The sequence below is a fragment of the Mustelus asterias genome, chromosome 2, assembly GCF_964213995.1.
Source record: "Mustelus asterias chromosome 2, sMusAst1.hap1.1, whole genome shotgun sequence".
Lineage (NCBI taxonomy): Eukaryota > Metazoa > Chordata > Chondrichthyes > Carcharhiniformes > Triakidae > Mustelus > Mustelus asterias.
Window position 1 is genome coordinate 43,526,296 of NC_135802.1, and position 21,912 is coordinate 43,548,207.

Genomic DNA, 21,912 nt, shown 5'->3' on the forward strand with positions numbered 1-21,912 from the left:
CTTACTGAAACATCTATACCCCGGAACGTCCAACAACCATTCCTGTCCTTGTTCTACCCACGTCTCCGTAATGGCCACAACATCGTAGTCCCAAGTACCAATCCACGCCCCAAGTTCATCTACCTTGTTCCGGATGCTCCTTGCATTGAAGTAGACACACTTCAACCCACCTTCCTGTCTACCGGTACCCACCCTTGACCCTGATACCTTCCCCAATACCTCACCACCCTCACTGATGTCAACAAGTATCAATTTTCTTTGCAGGAAGGAAAAGTAAATGGCTTTAAACTGACATAGGCCGTCCCGCCCGCCACGGGAATTGGAGCGGGCGAGAGGCGGACCATGGAAAGGTCTGTTGACCTCGGCTGGGATTTTATGGCTTCAGGATGCGCGAGGCCGTAAAATTATCTTTTTTAAATCTATATCTTGAATAAAACGAGAAAATTGGGCCCTGGGTGTTACTGCACGAAGTGTGGGATTTGCAAAAGAATTCTCACATGTGCATTTTCATGCAGCCGACATATTGCTATGTGGTTATCCATCAAACCGGAGTGGAAGCAATCCTCAATCCTGAGGGACTGCCTAAGATGTGATGTCATGCACAGAGATGGGTTTTTGTATGAAAGTAGGTGGATACACTTTCGCAATCACAATCCACCCAACACAGATCCTCCATTGCTAATTGTGGAGAGGCACCAAGTAGAGGGCAGTTGTTCACCACTTTCCTGAAGAGAAGGTGACAAGAATCAGAGGGGTCAGTCCCAATTCCTCTCATACCCGGGTTTGGAGAGCTGCAACTTCAGAGAGAGACACAGTAAAATCATTGAGTGGAACAGAGAAATTGAGATGTTTAACGTCACGCTACCAGTTCTCCATGAAAAGATCTAGAAACAGTAAGACGGAGGGGTCCAGGCAGAACGAGAATCACAAAGACACAAGAACCCTCTGGTTGCAATAGCCGGTTACTGTCAACATCCCTGTATCAGAGAGATAGACTCACACTTATGAGATGAAACTAGGCACCAATCATTAAACTGCTTCAAATACAGTTGCATGTATATTATAATCACCATAAAAACGCACTAAAAATGTCATTCCCTCATCAAAATATAAATCATATACTTTCATAATCCCCTCTCTGACCTTCAAATGATTCGCCCTCAGTATCATCTCCTCATGACCGCTCACTGAATTGAAAACTCAGCACAATGTTCAGCTTCCAATTGCATCTGCACCTCATTATCCATTTCTTTGGCCCAGGGTCTTGCTCCACATTGTGGACATTTTCTCCAGTCTTCATAATTTTTGACCCAACTAGACATTTTCCTCTGGAGATTTGCCTGGAGAACTGATAGCTTGACATCAAACATCTTGATTTCCTAGTTCCCCTCTCTCACTAATCGATCGCTTTCTGAACCTGCAGCATTCTGTTCTCATATCCAACAATAACAGTCTTCAAACAAGTGTGATATTGTGTTGTTTGGCAAACAAAACTCCACCTAGTAGAGACCGAACACCAAGTGTTGGACACCTCTTCCGACCTCTCCCAGATCATGGCCGCCACTGACCATCAAGCTATTGTTACAAAGATTGTCAATGCCTCATCTGCTCTGGACACATTCCTTGCATACCCTCCAACCTCAATTTCCCAGTGGCAAGACAGCCTGCTCCTACCTCCTTCGAGATTTAGAAAAAGAATCTCTCCAAGACCCATTGCTTCAGCCGTTCCTGGCCCAGAGAACTGATTTCTTCACTACTTTTTCTCCCTATGCCCAAGCTACATCGGCAACTCTTCTGGCAAGTTCCGCCATTTAAGTTTCCACTTTCCAGCCTTAATAATCTCCATCCATTTAAACATCCAATGTCTAAAACTCCATTTCAATCAGGCCAGTCTGACGGGTCGCTGTTCATCTCTGAATGGAGGCCCACTCAGTCCCCATTGTCCTCCTTTGTCAAGCCGAACTGGTTCTCAAATTGGTAACATGTTGCTTCTTGTTCCATTATCATCACTTTACGCTTGCGCCATCATGCTGTTTGTCCTTCAATCTCTTCTGCCTTCGCAGACTTCCCCGATCGTTCATCTCCTCTTCTTCTCCATCATTGTACTTGCTTAAAATCTAACCTCTTCTAGTTCTGATGAAAGATCTTTTGACCAGAAATCTTAACTCGGTTTCTCTCTCCAAAGATGGCGCTGCCAAACCAGCTGAACATTTAAAGAATGTTCTCTTTAAATTTACAATAAATCATGTGACATGATGACCAAACATTCCTAATTTACTGCGACAGTTCTGCTCTTCCGTTAAACATCCCAATGTCCTGACAATTTACTCAATTTGTCGCGGTCTTGTAGCTTTTCCTTATTTACATCAATCACATCAGAGATTTCTGTCAGCCCTTCACCTTTCTGCACAGCTTCAGCCTCTCTTCTCTTCACATCCTCTCCCCTTCTTCTCGTGCTCCATTTGCTGTCAGCTTCACCTTCGACTGCACCCTGCAATGTCACCCACTCACTGGCCGTCAAGCTGCTGCAAAAGGAATTTCCAGAATACCTTCCCTCCAGCATCCAGAGGCACATGAAGACCAACTTTTGGGACTGGTTCTCAATGGGATAGCATTTTGGTGCCCTGGTTAGTTCATCTTTCAGTGACCTGATTGGTCATTCCATCAGATTGTTCCGATGGGCCAGAGATTCCATGGAGGAGAAAGTATTGGGGGGGGGGGGGGCCAAGTTCGGTTGAGCTGTGGCATATTCAACCAAATTGGCATATTCAACCAAATGTTCCATTGAAAGATTGCGTGTTTGATCCTACTTCCCCTGGGTGCAAACAAAACCTCCCACATTCGCTAATTTAAAATCCAGGTTCCGGCTAAAAATATCTATAGTTGGAACCCAATGTGCAAATGAAAATAAACGAGGCTTTTAAATGGAGATTGGTCTTACCATCATGCATTATGGAGTGGCGCTTGGGTAAAATAGAGAAAACGAGGCAAAACAACTAACCCCTGTTGCTTTCAAAATGGAGAGTTATCTTGGTTCAATGGTCTGATATAAAGACAGGCAACAGACTGGATCATCTGACTTTAAACTACTCTTCCCCAAATTCAAGCTGTGGGAGGGTTAGGGTGCTTGGTGGGAGAGGAGATCCCGAATTAAGTTAAAAGTAACATTTTAATATAAATCACACAGCGATTTTGTGTGGAAAAACAGTCAAACATCCTGAAATTTAACACTTCCCGTACACTTCAGAGAAACTGCATTCAAAGCAATTCTGTGGAATGGTCCCATCTGAAATGTATCTGTTGACTTTCCAGTAATGAGCGCTTCGAGAGAAATATGAAACTAACCACCCAATTAAAAAGGGAAATGCCTCAAAAGTCAGGACCCCCCAGGATAGTGGGTTAACACAATCTGTTAAACACATTTTCTACCTCTGGAAGCTAGGTTCAGATCCTTCTTATATTCATGGGATTAAACTCTGAATTGCCCTCCATTTGTTAGAAGGATCCCAAGTGAAATGAGCATGGCCAAACTTTAGCATCTTTCTAAAAGGGAAACTTTAAACATGTTAGCGAGAGAACCACTGCCACGAGTAATTTGGAAAGTTCTTCATTAGCACTTTTTTAGAAAAGGGATTCTTGTAACAGGGAACTAGAGTCATGACATTACCGTCTCCTTGTCATGCTTTGGCATCACGCACAATGGGCAGCATTTGAGACCATGGGGTCTTGCTTGCCAGTCCACACTGCTTCTTTTAGGGAAGGCCTGGTGGCCCTTGCGGCAACACAGTGGCACGATGGTTAGCACTGCTGTCCCACAGAGCCAGGGACCTGGGTTCAATTCTGGCTTTGGGTGACTGTGTGGAGTTTGCACGTTCCCACCCGGTCGCTCCGGTTCCCTCCCACATACCAAAGATGTGCAGATTGGCCATGCTAAATTGTCCTTAGTGTCCCAAGATGTGTAGGTTAGATGGATTAGCCATGGTAAGTGTGTGGGCTTCGAGGGGAAGAGAACCTGGGTAAGATACTCTGTCAGAGAGTTGGTGCAGACTCGATGGGCCGAATAGCCTCCTATACTGTAGGGATTCTATATTAGACAGCAGAGAGGAGTGTAGTTCTCAACAGGGGCCACTCCTCCCCAAAGCTGGGCCCCCGTGGTTAAGCACAGGTTTGCCGTTCTTACTACCCCATGATAACCCGCCATTGGGTTAATGCAGCAATGGTGGGATAAGACCCTTAATTGGCCTCAATTGGTGGCAGTGCAGGGTCACCAAACTCACCACAGGAGAAGGCATTAAATTCCATCCAATGAAACAGATTTAGTACAACAACTAAAGTCACGGACTGAAGGTCAGTGGCACAGCTCAGGTGTCAGACATTTACCAGTTACTGAGCCTCGGTGCACTCAACTCTGCAATGACATCTGACAGCGTCAATCAAGAAAACTCTACTCTGTGTGTCAGTGTTATGCAAGTGTCCTTTCTTCCCCCTCTAAACAGCCTATTAAAGCCAACACTAAATGTTTCAGAAGGCACGCAGGTTCATTGGGATAAAAATAGCCAATTAAATATAACAGCCATGCTTAAAAGTAGGATGTAAAATGAAGATATGGAATGGCTTCACTATGAGTTTACTTAGAAGCAGTAGAACATAAAAGACCCTTAAATATTAAGCTATTAAAAAAAAGTGTCAATTCATCATTATCCGTTTTTCCCCAATTGAATTCAATAGTCTTGTTCTGATGCATTGCAGCTACACTATACATTTTACTACCTATTACTCCAAATAATTAATTTTTAGTGATCATAGAATGAGCAATTTATTTAAAATTTAATGTTAATATAAAACCACTGATGTTTCCTGGTCCGATAACCTTGAGTAGCTATGACATGGAGAACAGTGAGTAATAGCTGAGGACCAAGTGTAGCAGTCACATATAATTAGATAGCCCCCAAATGGTTGCTCCAGCAAGAGGTGATTCTTAAATAATTTTAAAGGTGAGAGATTATCCTGTGTAGGATTGGACTTTTTTTTAAAATGGACTTCATGATTATGGTTATTAATTTCAAAGGACATTCCCATTTTAAAAATCGGGGGGAAAATCCTGTACAGTTGTTCCAGCCTCACATAAAAGCAAGTTTTACTAATGCTGCAATAACGTTACCAATACTTAAGTACCATACCGTTCACTTTGAAGGACCTCATTAACTTTCAAAATACACTAGAAAAATTTCCTTGGCATTTCTACTTATAAACCACTTGAAAGCAGGAATAGACATTACAGAGCTTCTCAATTTTTGCAGTAAAGAAAACTATGTAATTCTGGCACAAATATTCAGTGCGCACAAGGTTCGAAATCCAAATTACACAAGAGAACATTAGAATAACAACTGTCCCAAATTGTTTAGAATTAGTAACACGGCACTTTTGTTGATTTAAACTTGGTAACAAAGGAACATTGAAAATGTGCAAAACAAAAGTTTCAGCTGCCAAAACCGGTTTTTCGTCCATCCCTCACCCCAGGCAGAATAGCAAATCAAAATGCAAAACGCAAGAGCACAATGTACTTGACGTGCCAGGGACACACTTACCCAGAGACCTGTCCTTTGTCTGGTTGGTTGATCGAACAACTGGGAGGCTTGCCCGTAAACGGGTTCCTCTATTAAAGATATGTGGCACCTCTGGCTCTGCCATTGCTTCAAAGGAATCCGCTGATGCCACGGAGAGGTGCTCAGCCTGGTCCCCGAGACCAGACTGGGAACTTCTTAAATGCTTTGGGCTTCTGCTCTGCAAGAAGATAAAGAGTGGATTTTTAAAACTGCCAAGCAAGTCAGACCACTAAAAACCTTTGTGCAACCATGCTGCTGATTACAAACCTGGAAACAAGTCAAGCATAACCGCTGAACACCATGCACTGTTAGAAGTTACAGCAACTACTGCTGCCATATTTCTTATTCAGATAGCATTGAATTCCTTTCCTTTGAATGAACACATTTTCACAACAGTTAGCCATTAATTTTGGCGGGGGGGCGGGTGCAGAGTTCAGCCCATGAACCAAAACCTGCATAGTAAATCCCAGAAGTACCATAACTTTAAAACAAAACTCCCTTCCCCTTTACAATTACATTTTACAGAATGAATTGGTCTCCTGAGTGAGAGATGAACTACAATACATATTTGGGAATATGTTCAGACATTGATCATATGGCCAAGTATGGACTGATTGACGCTTGATTGATTGATTATTTTGGATTGACAACACAAGCCATGAATAATCCCAAAACCAGGCAAAGTAACATTAAAATTAAATAATAACTGCAAGCCATATTTCTCAGGTCACAAAGTCTACTTCCCTTCCTCTTCTTTTCCCAAAGTAATCTGGACCATTCACTAAAAATAATGGAGGTGAACTGCATCTGGGTATCTCTGAACGCCATTTTAAAGCTGGTTAACAGATGGTGTGCATGTAGTGCCACACTGACCAGAGCTATTGCGCTGTCTATTTTCAGCACAGCACACTTCCCGACTGCCACAGGTGGCCTGACTAAAATCAAAAAGATTGCAACAAGAACCACCTCTAACTATAGCTGTGGGAGCGGGGTGGTTAAAAATAAATATTTTCAGGGCTATTTGCTTTAGCATAAAGACCACAAGAATTGTCCTGTTTCTGAGCTGTAACTTCCATGTCCTTCTGTGTGAGGGTTAAGAGTATGTAAAGGAACTACATCAAAGGACTGCATAATATGTTTCACATTTTAAATTCCCTGTTATATAGTAAATAAACATAACCATATGTGAACTGGCAACTGTGGAAACCAATGTGCTATTCAGTAACTGCACAAACACAGTTTATTTCTTGTTCTCCTCATTTCTAATTAGATAAATTGCATTTTAATCATTAGCTCAATTATATTTTGATTACATAACTATTTTGCTCCCAAAATGAGAGCTTTACAGTTTAATAATATAGGAATAACATTTCTGCAGGGGTTCTCTTTACCGCGTACCGGAACTTAAGCTTAAATCTTGGAAGATGGTGGGGGGGGGGGGGGGGACTACTCCCCAGTGAAATTCCAACCAGTGTTTATGCAGCATGTGATTCGGAGTTGATCAATAAAGTCTGTTAATTAATCACAACCAGAGTCGTGTTCGGAAGTAGATATGTTTATCATTTCTAGTTTAAACTAAACTAATCAATGGAAGTGGAGTTATTTTATTGGATACACACCATTGTACCAAATATAACCAGGAGATGGAAAATCCATTCAACTATCCTCTCTAATACTTAAAAAGTTAAGTCAATTACCCCTTCATGATCAGCAATAATGAAGAATCTTCCATTATTGCCTGTGCCCAGGAAGTAACTTTTAAAGAATGGAAGTGACCACAAAACAAGACCGTGGTGGTTCAAGCTGTAAGTTCAGCTTCTAGTGGCAAACTTCTCCTGCAGTGACAAATTGACAGTGGCAGAATAATGATTCAACTAAGCTGCCCATATAACATACTACAAACAACCAAATGTTCTTGAAAAGTAGATATGGGTGGCACTGAATACGAATTTTAAAATCATTCAAATTAACTGCTGTCAAGCCAAATCCCCAGAGAAACAAACACACATTCTCAAACGCTCACATGCATCTCAAGAGAAGACAGCAGTTGCAAATAATCTGATCACAAGCGCCAGTGAGTCACATCATCCACGTTAGTATGCTAAACTAGTTAGGACTGAGAAAAAGCACAGAACATTCTTCTTAGATTTGAATTATAAAGTGAAAACTCTTACTCATTCTATCTTTACAGGTCTAGTTTTAAAACTGAAGTGTTCCAATTTATTTCACAAAAAAGGAAACTAATTGTCAGATATCTATGTAGCTCTGTGGAGATTATATCAATAGTTATTAGGCAACAGGCCCCAATCAGGCAAGCAGGGTTCCCCAAAATGCAACTGTTTTGTCACCTTCAAACTGTGTATCATACGAGATGCAGGCAAACCACCACAGCTGTCAATCGAAAAGAAAAGGACAAGAAAGGAAGGTACTAACTCTCTGAGATGACTCAATTTTCAGCAAGAACATTTGCAGGTCAAGCTCTGACTGAAGAGAGGTCAACATGCACTGCAAAGTCTGTGATTGACAGAAAGAATGAAAAAGTGAGGGTTATGCAAGAAATTTTTTTGTGAAGCTTCATCTGAGAAGTGAACTTTGTAATTGTGAAGAGAAAGAAATAAAATCATTAATGCACATCACTACCTCTTTGGAGTAATATGTGGCACTTAATAACAAACTAGATTATTCTTAAAATCAAAATTCACATAACCAAAGTACTACGTCCTTTGTATTCGATGGCATTTTTATGAATTCAGCACAATAGTCAATGAAAGTATGTTATTTGAATAAAAGCATAAAATGAAACTTAATCATTTAAATGTACAAATGGTTCTCTCAAAGAGTTGCCACAGGCAGAAGAACGGTAGTTTTACCTGAAATTTAACCAAACAATTTAATAAATTACATTTCAACACAGATGAGAACACCTGGCAAAAGTATAGATTCTCCAGTTCACAACAAAGTAATGAAGTTAGCAAGAAGAAAGGGCACTTAAATAAAGATACAGACTCGTGAACTAGAAGATAAAGAGCAATTTAATAAGCAACAAAATTTTAAATAGACATGCCTTTGCAAACAGGATAAATGTGGTGGTACCTCACTGCATTAATAACATACTTCCATCAAAATAACACAACATTCAGGCTCACAGAAAAATTCATATTATTTTAGTAGATAAATTTATGCATTTAAATATATTATCTACAAACTTTTGAACAATGTTTGTTTGGGATTTGTGTTTCACACGGCAACAACAACTTTTTACCCGACTCCCAATCACATTAGGGAATAAACAGCGCATGGGTGACAATGGGCAGAATCCTGTCGAGGCATCATGGGTCTCGCCTTCCGGCAGGAGAACCAGCCAAAGACTCTTTTCAGGAAGGCAGGGGAGGATTTCCTGCATGTTGGTACAGTGGTTAGCACTGCTGCCTCACAGTGCCGGGGACTCGCATTCGATTTCAGTCTTGGGTGACCGTGTGGAATTTGCACATTCTTCCAGTGTCTGCGTGGGTTTTCTCTGGGCGCTCTGGTTTCCTCCATCAGTCCAAAAGATGTGCGGGTTAACTGGATTGACCATGCTAAATATGCGTGAGGTTACAAGGATAGGGCAGGGGTCGGCTTGGGCACGATGCCCTTTTGGAGAGTCAGTGCAGACTTGATGGGCTGAATGGTCTCCTTCCGCACTAAAGGAATTCTATGGTGGTTACAGTGAGATGGGGTGACTCTCAATGGCATCCACCTTCCTTTATGGAGTCCCTCTATCAGGCAGAGTGCCTTTGATTTAGGAACACATCTCCCAGCTCGCACAAAGCTCCCACAGGTGACAAGCTGGTCGCAGTTATATCTGTCATGCCCTAACCTAAATGTATGCAAGTGCAAATGAGATTACTCCAAACAAATTTGTCAACAGATGCATGTTAATTTTTTAAAACAACAGGTTTAGCATAATAGTCCAGCAATATTTTTACACAGTAAAATGATCGGCAGGAAAAGACCAGTTAGCCCATCAAGTCTGTCTAACACATGTAATAGCTGGGCATTAACCCACCCCCAGCAGCCAAGCAATCTCCTGAGAGACAGAAAACCCAGTCAAAAATCACTTGTTTCCAGGATATGTGCACAATATGGTGACATTACCAGGAAAATAATTACTTTGCCATGGTTTAATAACACAGGATCAGGGCTACGTGCCATGAGACATAACTGATAAGTCACAAGTGCAGTACTTAAGTTGTGAAGTACTTTTGCCAGAGGTTCCATGGATTGCACAAACTAGCATTGATGCACAGATTCACTTGCTACTATTTGCTCATTTTTGCACAACAAATACACTTGAAACTCAGTCGAAAACAACAGAAGTTTAAGTTAACTAAGATTAAGTTTATTAATTAGTGTCACAAGTAGGCTTACATTAACACTGCAATGAAGTTACTGTGAAAACCCCCTAGTCGCCACACTCCAGCGCCTGTTCGGGTACACGGGGAGAATTTAGCACAGTCAATGTACCTAACCAGCACGTCTTTTGGACTGTGGGAGGAAACCGGAGCACCCGGAGGAAACTCACGCAGACACGGGGAGAACATGCAGACTCCACACAGTGACCCAAGCCGGGAATCGAACCCGGGTCCCTGGCGCTGAGGCAGCAGTGCTAACCACTGTGCCACAAAGAAAACTGCTGTAATATCAACACTTGACATTATGAGCTAGGAGGATCACGCAATTTGTCATCTATGTTCTGCAGAGTTCCTTGTCTGTTAAACTTCTTATAGCTAGTTGGTGAAGGAGGAAACCAAGGGTCAAATCCGCCTCTGCATTTGAAAAAACTCCACTTCCACACTATTCCAGCTTGCAAGTTGCACGGCTAACCCATATGTGGCTTGATATGCCATTTTTGTCTTTTCACATGTAGGTCAGACTTACAGTGCAGTTTGCACGCCTCGCTGGTGTGTGAAGAGTGTAGGTGCAGAAAAGAAACAGTTCTCCAACATAATATCCCACCTTCCAATAGCCATCAAATGCTCTCTAAACCTCATCTTTCTCACCCCCTCACAAGGCGATGGCCGATGTTATTATCGCCCGACTATTAATCCAAACTCAGCTAATGTTCTGGGGACCCAGGCTCGAATCACACCAGAGCAGATGGAATGAAAAAAATCAATGAAAAAAAATCTGGAATTAAGAATCTACTGAATACCATGAAGCCAATGTCGATTGTCAGAAAAACCCATCTGGTTCACTGATGTCCTTTAGGGAAGGAAATCTGCTATCCTTACCTGGTCTGGCCTACATGTGACTCTAGGTCCACAACAATGTGGTTGACACTCAACTGCCCTCTGAAATGGCCTAGTGAACTACTTAGTTCAAGGGCAAATAGGGATGGGCAATAAATGCTGGCCAGCCAGTGCCGCCTATGTCCCACAAATCAATAAATAAAACTCACCATCATGCCAGTCTATGTCTCCTCAGATTGCCCATGCCACCACTATGCTCCCATGTATCCTCCACAAACACTTATCCACTATGCACTAGGTAGAATCCTCAGATTCCATGCAATAGCACATGGAAAATATGTTACATTCCTTTGGAAAATATAAACAACTCACCATCTATTAAAAACCTCCAGGGAAGAAAATGCATTCGGCCATGTGAAAAAAACTTGGTAATATTTGTAACCTTAGCATGTCTCAACAAACCAGAAACCACATCAAATATAGAAAAACTGTTCATTCTCAGAATGGAACACCTACTGTGCTGAAACCCATTAGCACTTGAAACTTCACCAAGCATTAACAATGGCCACAGACGTCCAAGCAATATATTTCTCTCTCAGAAGGAAAGAACAGTACATGCTCATTTCAATTTCAAATCAGAATATCATAGAATTCCAACATTGCAGAAGGAAACCAATCAGCCCATTGAGCCTGCACCAACAACAATCCCAGGCCCTAACCCCATGTATTTATCCTGCTAATCCACCTGACACGAATGGTCAATTTAGCAGGGCCAATCAACCTAACCTGCATATCTTTGGACTGAGAGTGGCAACCAGGGCACCCAGAGGAAACCCACGCAGACATGGGGAGAATGGACAAACTCCATACAGACAAACACCACACAGTCACCCGAGGCCAGGACTGAACCCAGGTCCCGAGTGCTGTGAGGCAGCAGTGCTAACCACTGTGCCGCCGCCATACCATCCTGTCAATCAATGCAAGGCAGATGGTTGGATCCCCACCACTTGCTTATCTTTTTATATGCCAAATGTAAAAAAAATCCAGCTAGAATCATTTAAATCACAGTAGAAAAGATGACAACATAGGCTGACAGGACATTTTGTAACATTTTACACTTCTTTATGCTGCTTCCTCCATTGGGAATAACAAAAACTGTATTGCATGTGAACAAGGCTGGTCAACGTAGGCGTCAACTTACTTTTTAAGGTCAAGTCCTTAGAAGTGACAATGGGGGAATTTTCCAGTCCCGCTTGCCATGGGAATCGTAGCAGGCGGCGGGCGGACCACACAAATGTCTCCTGACCTTGGGTGTGATTTTTCGGTTTTAGGGGCGGGCACGGCTGGAAAACCGCACTCACGGAATCTGGTATTAAGATTGCGTGTGTTTTGGGGGGGGGGGGGGGGGGGAAGAGAGAAAGAGTTGCAATCCTTCTTCTGTGCTTGCTAGAAGAGCTAGTACGTAGCCGAGTGACAGTTGACATGAACTTTGGAATGGAAGGTGAACATCGGCAAAACCAAAAAGTGAGAAACATCTCAAAATCACCAAGAAATATTAATATATTCATAGAAGCAAAAGTACTAAAATAGTTGCAGAAGCACAATGTCTTCAGGTGGAAGAATACCGCAAAGAAATAAGAACAAGGATAGGAATGGCAAAGGCCATATTTGGTTAAAAAAAGATGGTTGCTAACTAGAAAGCTAAACAACTTAGCAAACGACTTGTAAAGACCTTGGTTTGGAATATTATTTTGTATGGGTGAGAGACTTGGACTTTAAAGGAAGAAGAGTTTACCAAGTATCTTTGAAATATGGGTTTGGAGGAGAAGGGAAAGGACAGAAAAAGTAGCAAATTATGAAATGCTGAGAAGTTTGTTCAACATTGACGAAAACGCGGAGAAACTGGGCAGGACACATTTTAACAGAAAATTAATTTGTAGGAGGCTTTAGGGAGGGAAGATTTCAAGAAAAAAAAGAGGGAAGAGTGAGAGAATATCAATGCTGGATGCCTCGAAAAATTGACGGATTCTGGGTAAATGAAAAGAATGGCGCAGGATAGAGATGATGTGGAGATGCCGGCGTTGGACTGGGGTGAACACAGTAAGAGTTTTAACAACACCAGGTTAAAGTCCAACAGGTTTATTTGATAGCAAATACCATTAGCTTTCGGAGCGCTGCTCCTTCGTCAGATGGAGTGGAAACAGGACCCTGTTTGAGAGCACATTTCCACTCCATCTGACGAAGGAGCAGCGCTCCGAAAGCAAATGGTGTTTGCTACCAAATAAACCTGTTGGACTTTAACCTGGTGTTGTTAAAACTCTTACTGCAGGACAGAGAGACATGGAAAGACGACTGAGCTAAGGACTTTGAGCATAGCATCCAGGATGTGACAACGCTGATTAGTGTCTCTACATAACCTCAAGCTCCCCTCCAACACATCTGTGCTCCTCCAATTATTACCTCTTGGCCATTCTCAATTTTAATCACTCCAACATGGATGCATGCCTTCAGTTGCATAAGCCCCAAGGTCTGGAATTCTTTTCCTTAAGCTCTCCTTCTTTCTTTAAGATGCTCTGTAAAATCTCTCTTTTTTCCCAGCCTTCTCCAATATCTCATGTGGCTCAGTGTCCAATTAAGTGCCTTGGGATATTTTACTGCATCATGCATGTGATACAAATACATGCTGTTATTGCTAACAAGTTCATAGACTTGGATCTATCTATTCAGAGGATGTGACCCTTCAGATAAAGCAGAACTGAGATCTGTCCAGAATTCAACATAATAAACTCGAGTTTTAGCCTGCTGCAGTCAAAGAACAAACAAAATGCAGCACAGGAGCAGGCCCTTTGGCCCTCCAAGCCTGTACCGACCATGTTGCCCCACTGAACTAAAATCCCCCACCGTTCCGGGGACCGTATACGTCTCTCTATTTCTATTCTACTCATGTATTTGTCAAGATGCCCCTTAAAAGTCACTATTGTATCTGCTTCCTCTATCTTCCTCGGCAGTGAGTTCCAGACACCCACCACTCTCTGTGTAAATAACTTGCCTCATACATATTACAGAGAAGGAGGTGCTGGAAGTCTTAAAACGCATCAAGGTAGATAAATCCCCGGTACCTGATGAAGTGTATCCCAGGACATTGTGGGAGGCTAGGGAGGAAATTGCGGGTCCCCTAGTCGAGATATTTGAATCATCGATAGTCACGGGTGAGGTGCCTGAAGATTGGCAAATGTTGTGCCTTTGTTTAAAAAAGGTTGCAGGGAAAAGCCTGGGAACTACAGGCCAGTGAGCCTTACATCCCTGTGGTGGGTAAATTGTTGAAGGTATTTTGAGAGACAGGATCTACAGGTATTTAGAGACGCAAGGACTGATTAGGGACAGACAGCATGGCTTTGTGAGTGGAAAATGATGTCTCACAAATCTAATTGAGTTTTTTGAAGGGGTAACCAAGAAGGTAGATGAGGGCAGTGCAGTTGTTGTTGTCTACATGGACTTTAGCAAGGCCTTTGACAAGGTACCGCATGGTAGGTTGTTGCATACAGTTAAATCTCACGGGATCCAGGGTGAGGTATCTAAATGAATACAAAATTGGCTTCTTGACAGAAGCCAGAGGGTGGTTGTAGAGAATTGTTTTTCAAACTGGAGGCCTGTGACCAGCGGTGTGCCTCAGGAATCAGTGCTGGGCCCACTGTTATTTGTCATTTATATTAATGATTTGGATGAGAATATAGGGGGCATGATTAGTAAGTTTGCAGATGACACCAAGATTGGAGGCATAGTGGACAGTGAAGAAAGTTATCTCCAATTGCAACGGGATCTTGATCAATTGGACCAGTGGGCTGACGAATGGCAGATGGAGTTTAATTTAGACAAATGCGAGGTGATGCATTTTGGTAGATTGAATGAGGGCAGGACTTACTCAGTTAATGGTGGGGCGTTGGGGAGAGTTACAGAACAAAGAGATCAAGGGGTACATGTTCATAGCTCCTTGAAAGTGGAGTTACAGGTGGACAGAGTGGTGAAGGCGGCATTCGGCATGCTTGGTTTCATCGGTCAGAACATTGAATACAGGAGTTGGGACGTCTTGTTAAAGTTGTACAAGACATTGGTGAGGGCACACTTGGAATACTGTGTGCAATTCTGGTCACCCTATTATAGAAAGGATATTATTAAACTAGAAAGAGTGCAGAAAAGATTTACTAGGATGCTACCGGGACTTGATGGATTGATTATAAGGAGAGGCTGAATAGACTGGGACTTTTTTCTCTGGAGCGTAGGAGGCTGAGGGGTGACCTTATAGAGGTCTATAAAATAATGAGGGACATAGACAAGGTAGATAGTCAATATCTTTTCCCAAAGGTCGGGGAGTCTAAAACTAGAGGGCATAGGTTTAAGGTGAGGGGGGAAGAGATACAAAATTGTCCAGAGGGGCAATTTTTTCAGAGGGTGGTGAGTGTCTGGAACAAGGTGCCAGAGGTAGTAGTAGGCGTACAATTTTATCTTTTAAAAAGCATTTAGATAGTTACACGGGTACGATGGGTAAAGAGGGATATGGGCCAAATGTGGGCAATTGGGATTAGCTTAGGGGTTTTAAAAAAGGGTGACATGGACAAGTTGGGCTGAAGGGCCTGTTTCCATGCTGTAAACCTCTATGACTCTATCTCCTTGCCCCTCGCATCTTAAACCTATGCCCCCTAGTAATTGACTCTTCCACCCTGAGAAAAAGCTTCTGGACTATTCACTCTGTCCATGCCCCTCATAATCTCGTAGTCATTACAAGGTCATAAATGCAAAGCAATGCTTATCACCACCATTACAAAGGAAGATGTGGACAGGTTAGATAATAATGAACTAAATCAACTGTTCTATAGAATTTGCAGCCGTAAAACCATTTAACCTGTACAGTGCCACATCATCAAGGGGTCAGAACCAATTGAAGTACCAGTAGGGGTTTGCACCATTGAAAGACTAATCACTAACCAAGTCAATAATAGGTACTGCAGACAGCAGTGACTAATCGCCATGCTGAATAGGTGTGGCTTTTGAACCAAAAAATTAACAAGATTAATTCCAAAGATCAGAACCTTTAAAAGACGTTATGTGTACATTACTAAAACATCTGGCCAATAAATATGCTTACATATCTGATGGAAATCTGTAATAATTTTCTCATCATTTTGTTTCCTTCAGTTCATTAAATTACATTCACGCTAGAAAAAACTGAAAAATAATCACATCTAAAACTGTTGAGTTTGCACTGTAACAGATGTGCATTTATTAAACTCCAACTGTTACTGGCTAAGAAAACAAACAACTTCACACTTGGAATGAAACTTTATTTCAAAATGGCAGGCTGCCAACTCAAAAAGAGCCTTCAGAATTAATGGTAATGTTAACAAATACAAGTGTATCAACTGCGGGAGCAAAATCAGAACTCAATGGAAATCCGTAGTAGTTTCACTGGAGTCTGGAAAGCAAAGTAACAGGTTGATGTTTCATCATATTTTGAGATGGAAGGGATAATAAGTTTCTGCCCAACATCAATATTCTCGGCTCCACTCCTATTTTTCACCTACTTGCCTTGTCGTGATGACATCTGAAAAGGCAGCAAGAGTTCCCACATGCCTGATGGTGATATTTAGCGCCATCTCACCACCACTTTATTTGACCCTTCCACTGGCTTCACGCTGTCATGCTTTTCTGACACCCAGCACAGATTTCCTCCAATTAATCATTGGGAAGTCCATGCCATTGTCTTTGGTCCCCGTTACAAACTCCATTCTGCAGCTCTTGCCTCTACCCCCTCCCTGTCTACGGGTGGATCAGGCTGTTCGCAATCAATACCCAACGCTGAAAAGAGCTTCTGGCCGCATACGCATGCCAGGACTCTGCCCTGTTTCAGCTCATCTGCTGCTCATTTATGCCTTTGCTCCCTGATTTGATTATTCAAATTCACTTGTGGCTGGCCTCACACGATCAGCTTTCTGTAAAGCTGAGCTTACCCAAAACCCTGCTGCCAAATGTCCTAATTCCCACCAAGTCTCATGCATGACAATAATCTCTCCCTCAATATCACAAAAACAAAGGAGACAGTCATCAACTTCAGGAGCGTAGTGGAGGGCATGCCCCTGTCTACATCAATGGGGATGAAGTAAAAATGGTCGAGAGCTTCAAGTTTTTAGGTGGCCAGATCACCAACAACCTGTCCTGGTCCCTCCATGCTGACGCTATCATTAAGAAAGCCCACCAACACCTCTACTTTCTCAGGAGACTAAGATACGTCCGCTACCACTCTCACCAACTTTTACAGATGTACCATAGAAAGCATTCTTTCTAGTTGTATCACAGCTTGGTATGGCTGCTGTTTTGACCAAAGTCGCAAGAAATTACAAAGGGTCATGAATGAAGCCCAATCCATCACTCAAGCCAACCTCCCATCCATTGACACTGTCTACACTTCCCGCTGCCTCAGAAAAGCAGGCAGCATAATCAAGGATTCCACGCATCCCGGACGTACTCTCTTCCACCTTCTTCCGTCGGGAAAAAGATACAAAAATCTGACGTCACGTACCAACTGATTCAAAAACAGCTTCTTCCCTGCTGCCATCAGACTATTTAATGGACCCTAAGCATTAAGTTGACGTTTCTCTACACCCTAGTTATAACTGTAACACTACATTCTGCACTCTCTCCTTTCCTTCCCTACGTACAGTATGCTTTATCCATATAGCATGCAGGAAACAATATTTTTTTACTATATACTCATACATGTGACAATAATAAATCAAATCAAACGTTATGCCCATGCTTGCTGACCTACAATGGTTTTCAATGAAAGAAATGCCCAAAATGGACATGAAGTTGCCAAGTGCCTGTGTTGCCTGCCCAAAGATGGTATCCAGAATCACAAACCATTTTTCGTTCGGATATCAGCAATATAACAACTCGGGTGAACTGTCAAGAACCCAGTGAGTGTCAATAGGCTGCTCTTCATGTGGGGAGGAAAAGCAGCAGCTTCATAGGCAAGCTAACTGAGAAGTGGTTAACAGGCAAAGGGAGGGGACTAATTTTCACTTTACTGAGCCCTGTAAAATTCACAACCACACCCCCATAAAAAGTTTGGCCTTTATCCGAAGCCATCTCCCGTTTTTGCTTTAAGGAATGCTGGTGGTCACTCACCACCTGAGCAAATGAGCGAACTATACGTGACACCATCTGTTCATTTGCACCTCAGAAATATAAATAGGGTTTGAGACATGGCATAGGACTCTGAATTGCATGTGTAAGATGTCTCCTGTGCATTGCAGGTGGGCACATTTTGTGCCTATTTAAAAGTCTGCCTGAAAATTGCATCAGGTACAGCTTGGGCGTGAAAGGTTCCTTTATCGCCAATCTTTACTGGCAGTCACACTCACCCAATTTCTGATGATTATCATTGAAATAGACTTTCAGATGAAACTTCCTCATTGTTTGTTTAGTGCTGAAAACAAACTGGTTTGTGCTGTCTCAGACAGGTTTGTGTGAATATCAATTTACATAGACTATATTGACATACACCAGACTGTATTAAGGAACTACTCGCTGAGCTGGTGTTTTGAATTACATAGAATTACCAAGAAGATACAGGACAGAAAAGGGCCATTCAATCCAACACATCCAGATGGACTTGCAACATTAACTGTTTCTCTCTCCACAGATGCTGCCAGACCTGCTGAGTTTTTCCAGCATTTGCAGTATTTTGCTTTCATCCACATTGGTATTTAGATTCCAGACAACCTATCCATTCTTCGTCTAACTCCAATATATCATTCTATTTCTCACCCCCTCTCACCCATGTACTCACCAGCCTTTCCTTCAGTGCAAACTATGATATTCACCTTGCAGTAACACGTTCTACAATCCAATCATTCTGTGTAAAGAGCTTTCTCTTGAATTCCCTGTTGGGTTTATTTGCGATTATCTTATATTTACAATGAAGCTCCTAGTCTTGATCTCCAAAAGTGGAAGCACCTTTATACATCTAACCTATCAAATCCATTCAATCTTAAAAGATCTCACTCAAGTCACTCTTCTTAGACAGTTCGAGAGAAAATAAACCGAACCTCTTCAATCTTTCCTGATCGGTATAACGGCCGCAGTTTGATTTAATTTATCACGGTGGCACAGTGGTTAGCACTGCTGCTTCACAGCTCCAGGGTCTCGGGTTCGATTCCCGGCTCGGGTCACTGTCTGCGTGGAGTTTGCACATTCTCCTCGTGTCTGCGTGGGTTTCCTCCGGGTGCTCCGGTTTCCTCCCACAGTCCAAAGATGTGCGGGTTAGGTTGATTGGCCAGGTTAAAAATTGCCCCTTAGAGTCCTGGGATGTGTAGGTTAGAGGGATTAGCGGGTAAATATGTGGGGGTAGGGCCTGGGTGGGATTGTGGTCGGTGCAGACTCGATGGGCCGAATGGCCTCCTTCTGCACTGTAGGGTTTCTATGATTCTATGATTATTGTCACATGTATTCGTATAAAGTGAAAAGCATTGTTTCTTGCGTGCTGTACAGACAAAGCATACCATTCATAGAGAAGGAAACGAGAGAGTGCAGAAGTTAGAGTGTAGAGAAAGATCAACTGAATGCAAGGTAGGTCCACTCAAAAGTCTGATGGCAGCAGGGAAGAAGCTGTTCTCGAGTCAGTTGGTACGTGAACTCAGACATTTGTATCTTTTTCCCCCAGCAGAAGAAGGTGGAAGAGAGAATGTCCAGGGTGCATGGGGTCCTTAATTATGCTGGCTGCTTTGCCAAGGCAGCGGGAAATGTAGACAGGATCAATGGATGGGAGGCTGGTTTATAGATTCACCCCGCCCATCGATAAAATCACGCCTGACTTCTCGGCTCTCGCGATCTTACCGGCACCGAATTTCCGGTGTGATCAGTCTCTCGCCCATTTCTGGCAAGAGGCTGAATAAATTATTTAAATTTATTTAAATGTTCCTTTCACCTGCTTAGTGAGCCTGGCGCTCAATCGTCCGGGCTCGCTTGCCTTTATGGCCTTGCCGGGAGAGGCTCTCCCCAGCGAGGAAAACACCAGCTCCCCATGAACAAGTAACAGTCGTGTTGCCCTTGCCAGTAAAACCAGAGGCCATTCAGGCCCCCCCAAGGAGGCCAAAGGCAATGGGGGGGTTTGCCCCTTGGGTAGTGTCAGTCTGGCACCTTGGCAATATGCACTGGGCACCTTGACATTGCCCACAAGGCAGTGCCAGGGGGCCAGGCTAGTAGGGGTCAGGGCCAAGCCGGTGAGAGGGGGGGGGTCCTGCCACGCACTCTGCCGGAGATCATGGGTGGGGAAGGCCGGAAGAGGAGAGGATGGGGGAGGTCTGCCGCTCTGCATGCATTCAATGTGGGGGGGGGGGGGGAAGAGAAATCGGTCTGGGTGGCAGGGGCAATATTTTCAAGCGGTGTGGGGCTTGCGATCGACCGTGGGTGCCTGCGATTGCGAAGGGGCATGCTGGGTTGAGGCTGGCTACAGCAGCAGAGGCCTGACAGCTCTCTCTCTCTCTCTCGTCAGGTCTCTGCTGTTGCTATTGCACATGTGCAGCCACAGTGGTCTGCACACATGCAATAAAGCCCTCTGCTGCCTGAACAAGCTGGCAAGCAAATTAAACTCCGCTGATGTTGGATGCCTTTTAACTATGGCACACAGGACGCACGCCATCATGCCCGTCCCACCACAGAATACGGCATTAAACCCTCAGGGGCCTAATTAGTGGGTTTGGGGCTGGAGTATATGGCAAGATTTCGTGTCAGCCTCGTCCGCGGGAAACACACTCTGTCGCCAACCCAGGACTCTGCCCAATGGCTTGTTTTCCCTTCTGTAACCCCAGAATCAAATGCTTTTTCCAAATAAAATTACAAAACAAACATAATTCCTATCCAAATGGCTCTTTGGTGTTATAATGCCAATTGCTTCTCTTGCCCCTCTTCATGTCTGGAATCAAAACTGGTCATCTCCGATGTAGCTCTGTGCCATCCCACCCAGTCACTTTGTCACTATTCTGAACACAGCCGCAATCAGATTAATTGTATGCAAGTCAGAACCTCAGCAGCTTCCCATCTTCGGGTGATTGTTATTGGGGTGGGGTTAGATGGGCAAACATGCTGCCATATTGTAAGGAGGATGGAAGGTGAAGAATTTTTCTTTGCAGAACTACTTTAAAAACTACACAAAATCTGCCATGTTCGCTTCTGGATTGCATAGTGCACGTGCCTCAGGAGTGGCTACATGCTGCCATGAAAATGTCTGCACATTATTCTCTGAAGGCTGAATGAAGCCTGAAAAATCTGTATGACATGGGTGAGCAAATATGCATTATATGATTATAATCTGTATACCATCAGCCTTGAGGAACTGCACCCTGAAACACTTTACAAGCCACTGCTGTTTCTCCATATCTTACTCTAATTCTGAATGGAAATATCTTAAGGATCTTACCGCATCAATATATAGATGATGGTTTTTAATTTGTAAAACATGACTGGCATAATTAATGCTGTGATTCAGCAAAAAGCAGAGGTAGTTAAATATCTGGTCGAGTAAACACTGGGCCAGATAAAGAAAGGCAGTAAAGTTTATTTATTAGTCACAAGTAAGGCTTGTGTAAGTAACACTACAATAAAATTCCCCTAGTCACCACACATCGGTGCCTGCTTGGGTCAATACACCTACCCAGCACATCTTTCAGACTGTGGGAGGAAACCGGGGAGAACGTGCAAACTCCACACAGACAGTGACCCAAGCCGAGAAGTGAACCTGGGTCCCTGGCGCTGTGAGGCAGCAGTGCTAACCACTGTGCCACCCATAAGTAATTTGCATCAGAGGAGTGATGTTGGTTTTTCCCACCAAATTAGCTCTCCAGTCGCTAATGCAAGCTGCAGTTATATTAAGATTGATCTCCTGTGTGTTGGAGGTGGCTATATTGCATACTGGTGCACTCCAATCTATGTGCTGGGACTCTGATCGCAAATCTCTGATGCCCATCTGGGAAGAACGCACAGGAAAAATCAGTACTTATCAAATCAGTAAAAACTAAGCA

At 43.1% G+C, this 21,912-nt stretch overlaps 1 protein-coding gene across 15 annotated transcripts in view; it reads right to left on the reverse strand.

The window, feature by feature from the left end:
• kiaa1217 (KIAA1217 ortholog) overlaps nucleotides 1-21,912 on the reverse strand; it is a 583,797-nt gene that overhangs the window by 187,465 nt on the left and 374,420 nt on the right. For 10 of the 15 annotated variants that reach the window (XM_078234173.1, XM_078234247.1, XM_078234212.1 and 7 more), the window contains 2 exons: nucleotides 8,040-8,120; nucleotides 5,589-5,784 (listed from right to left, as the gene is read on the reverse strand). In XM_078234173.1, coding sequence (XP_078090299.1) covers nucleotides 5,589-5,784; nucleotides 8,040-8,120 — 277 coding nt within the window. Of the gene's footprint in view, nucleotides 1-5,588; nucleotides 5,785-5,873; nucleotides 5,891-8,039; nucleotides 8,121-21,912 lie in introns of those variants that run through there. The other 5 variants (XM_078234202.1, XM_078234157.1, XM_078234266.1 and 2 more) reach the window with 2 other exon arrangements.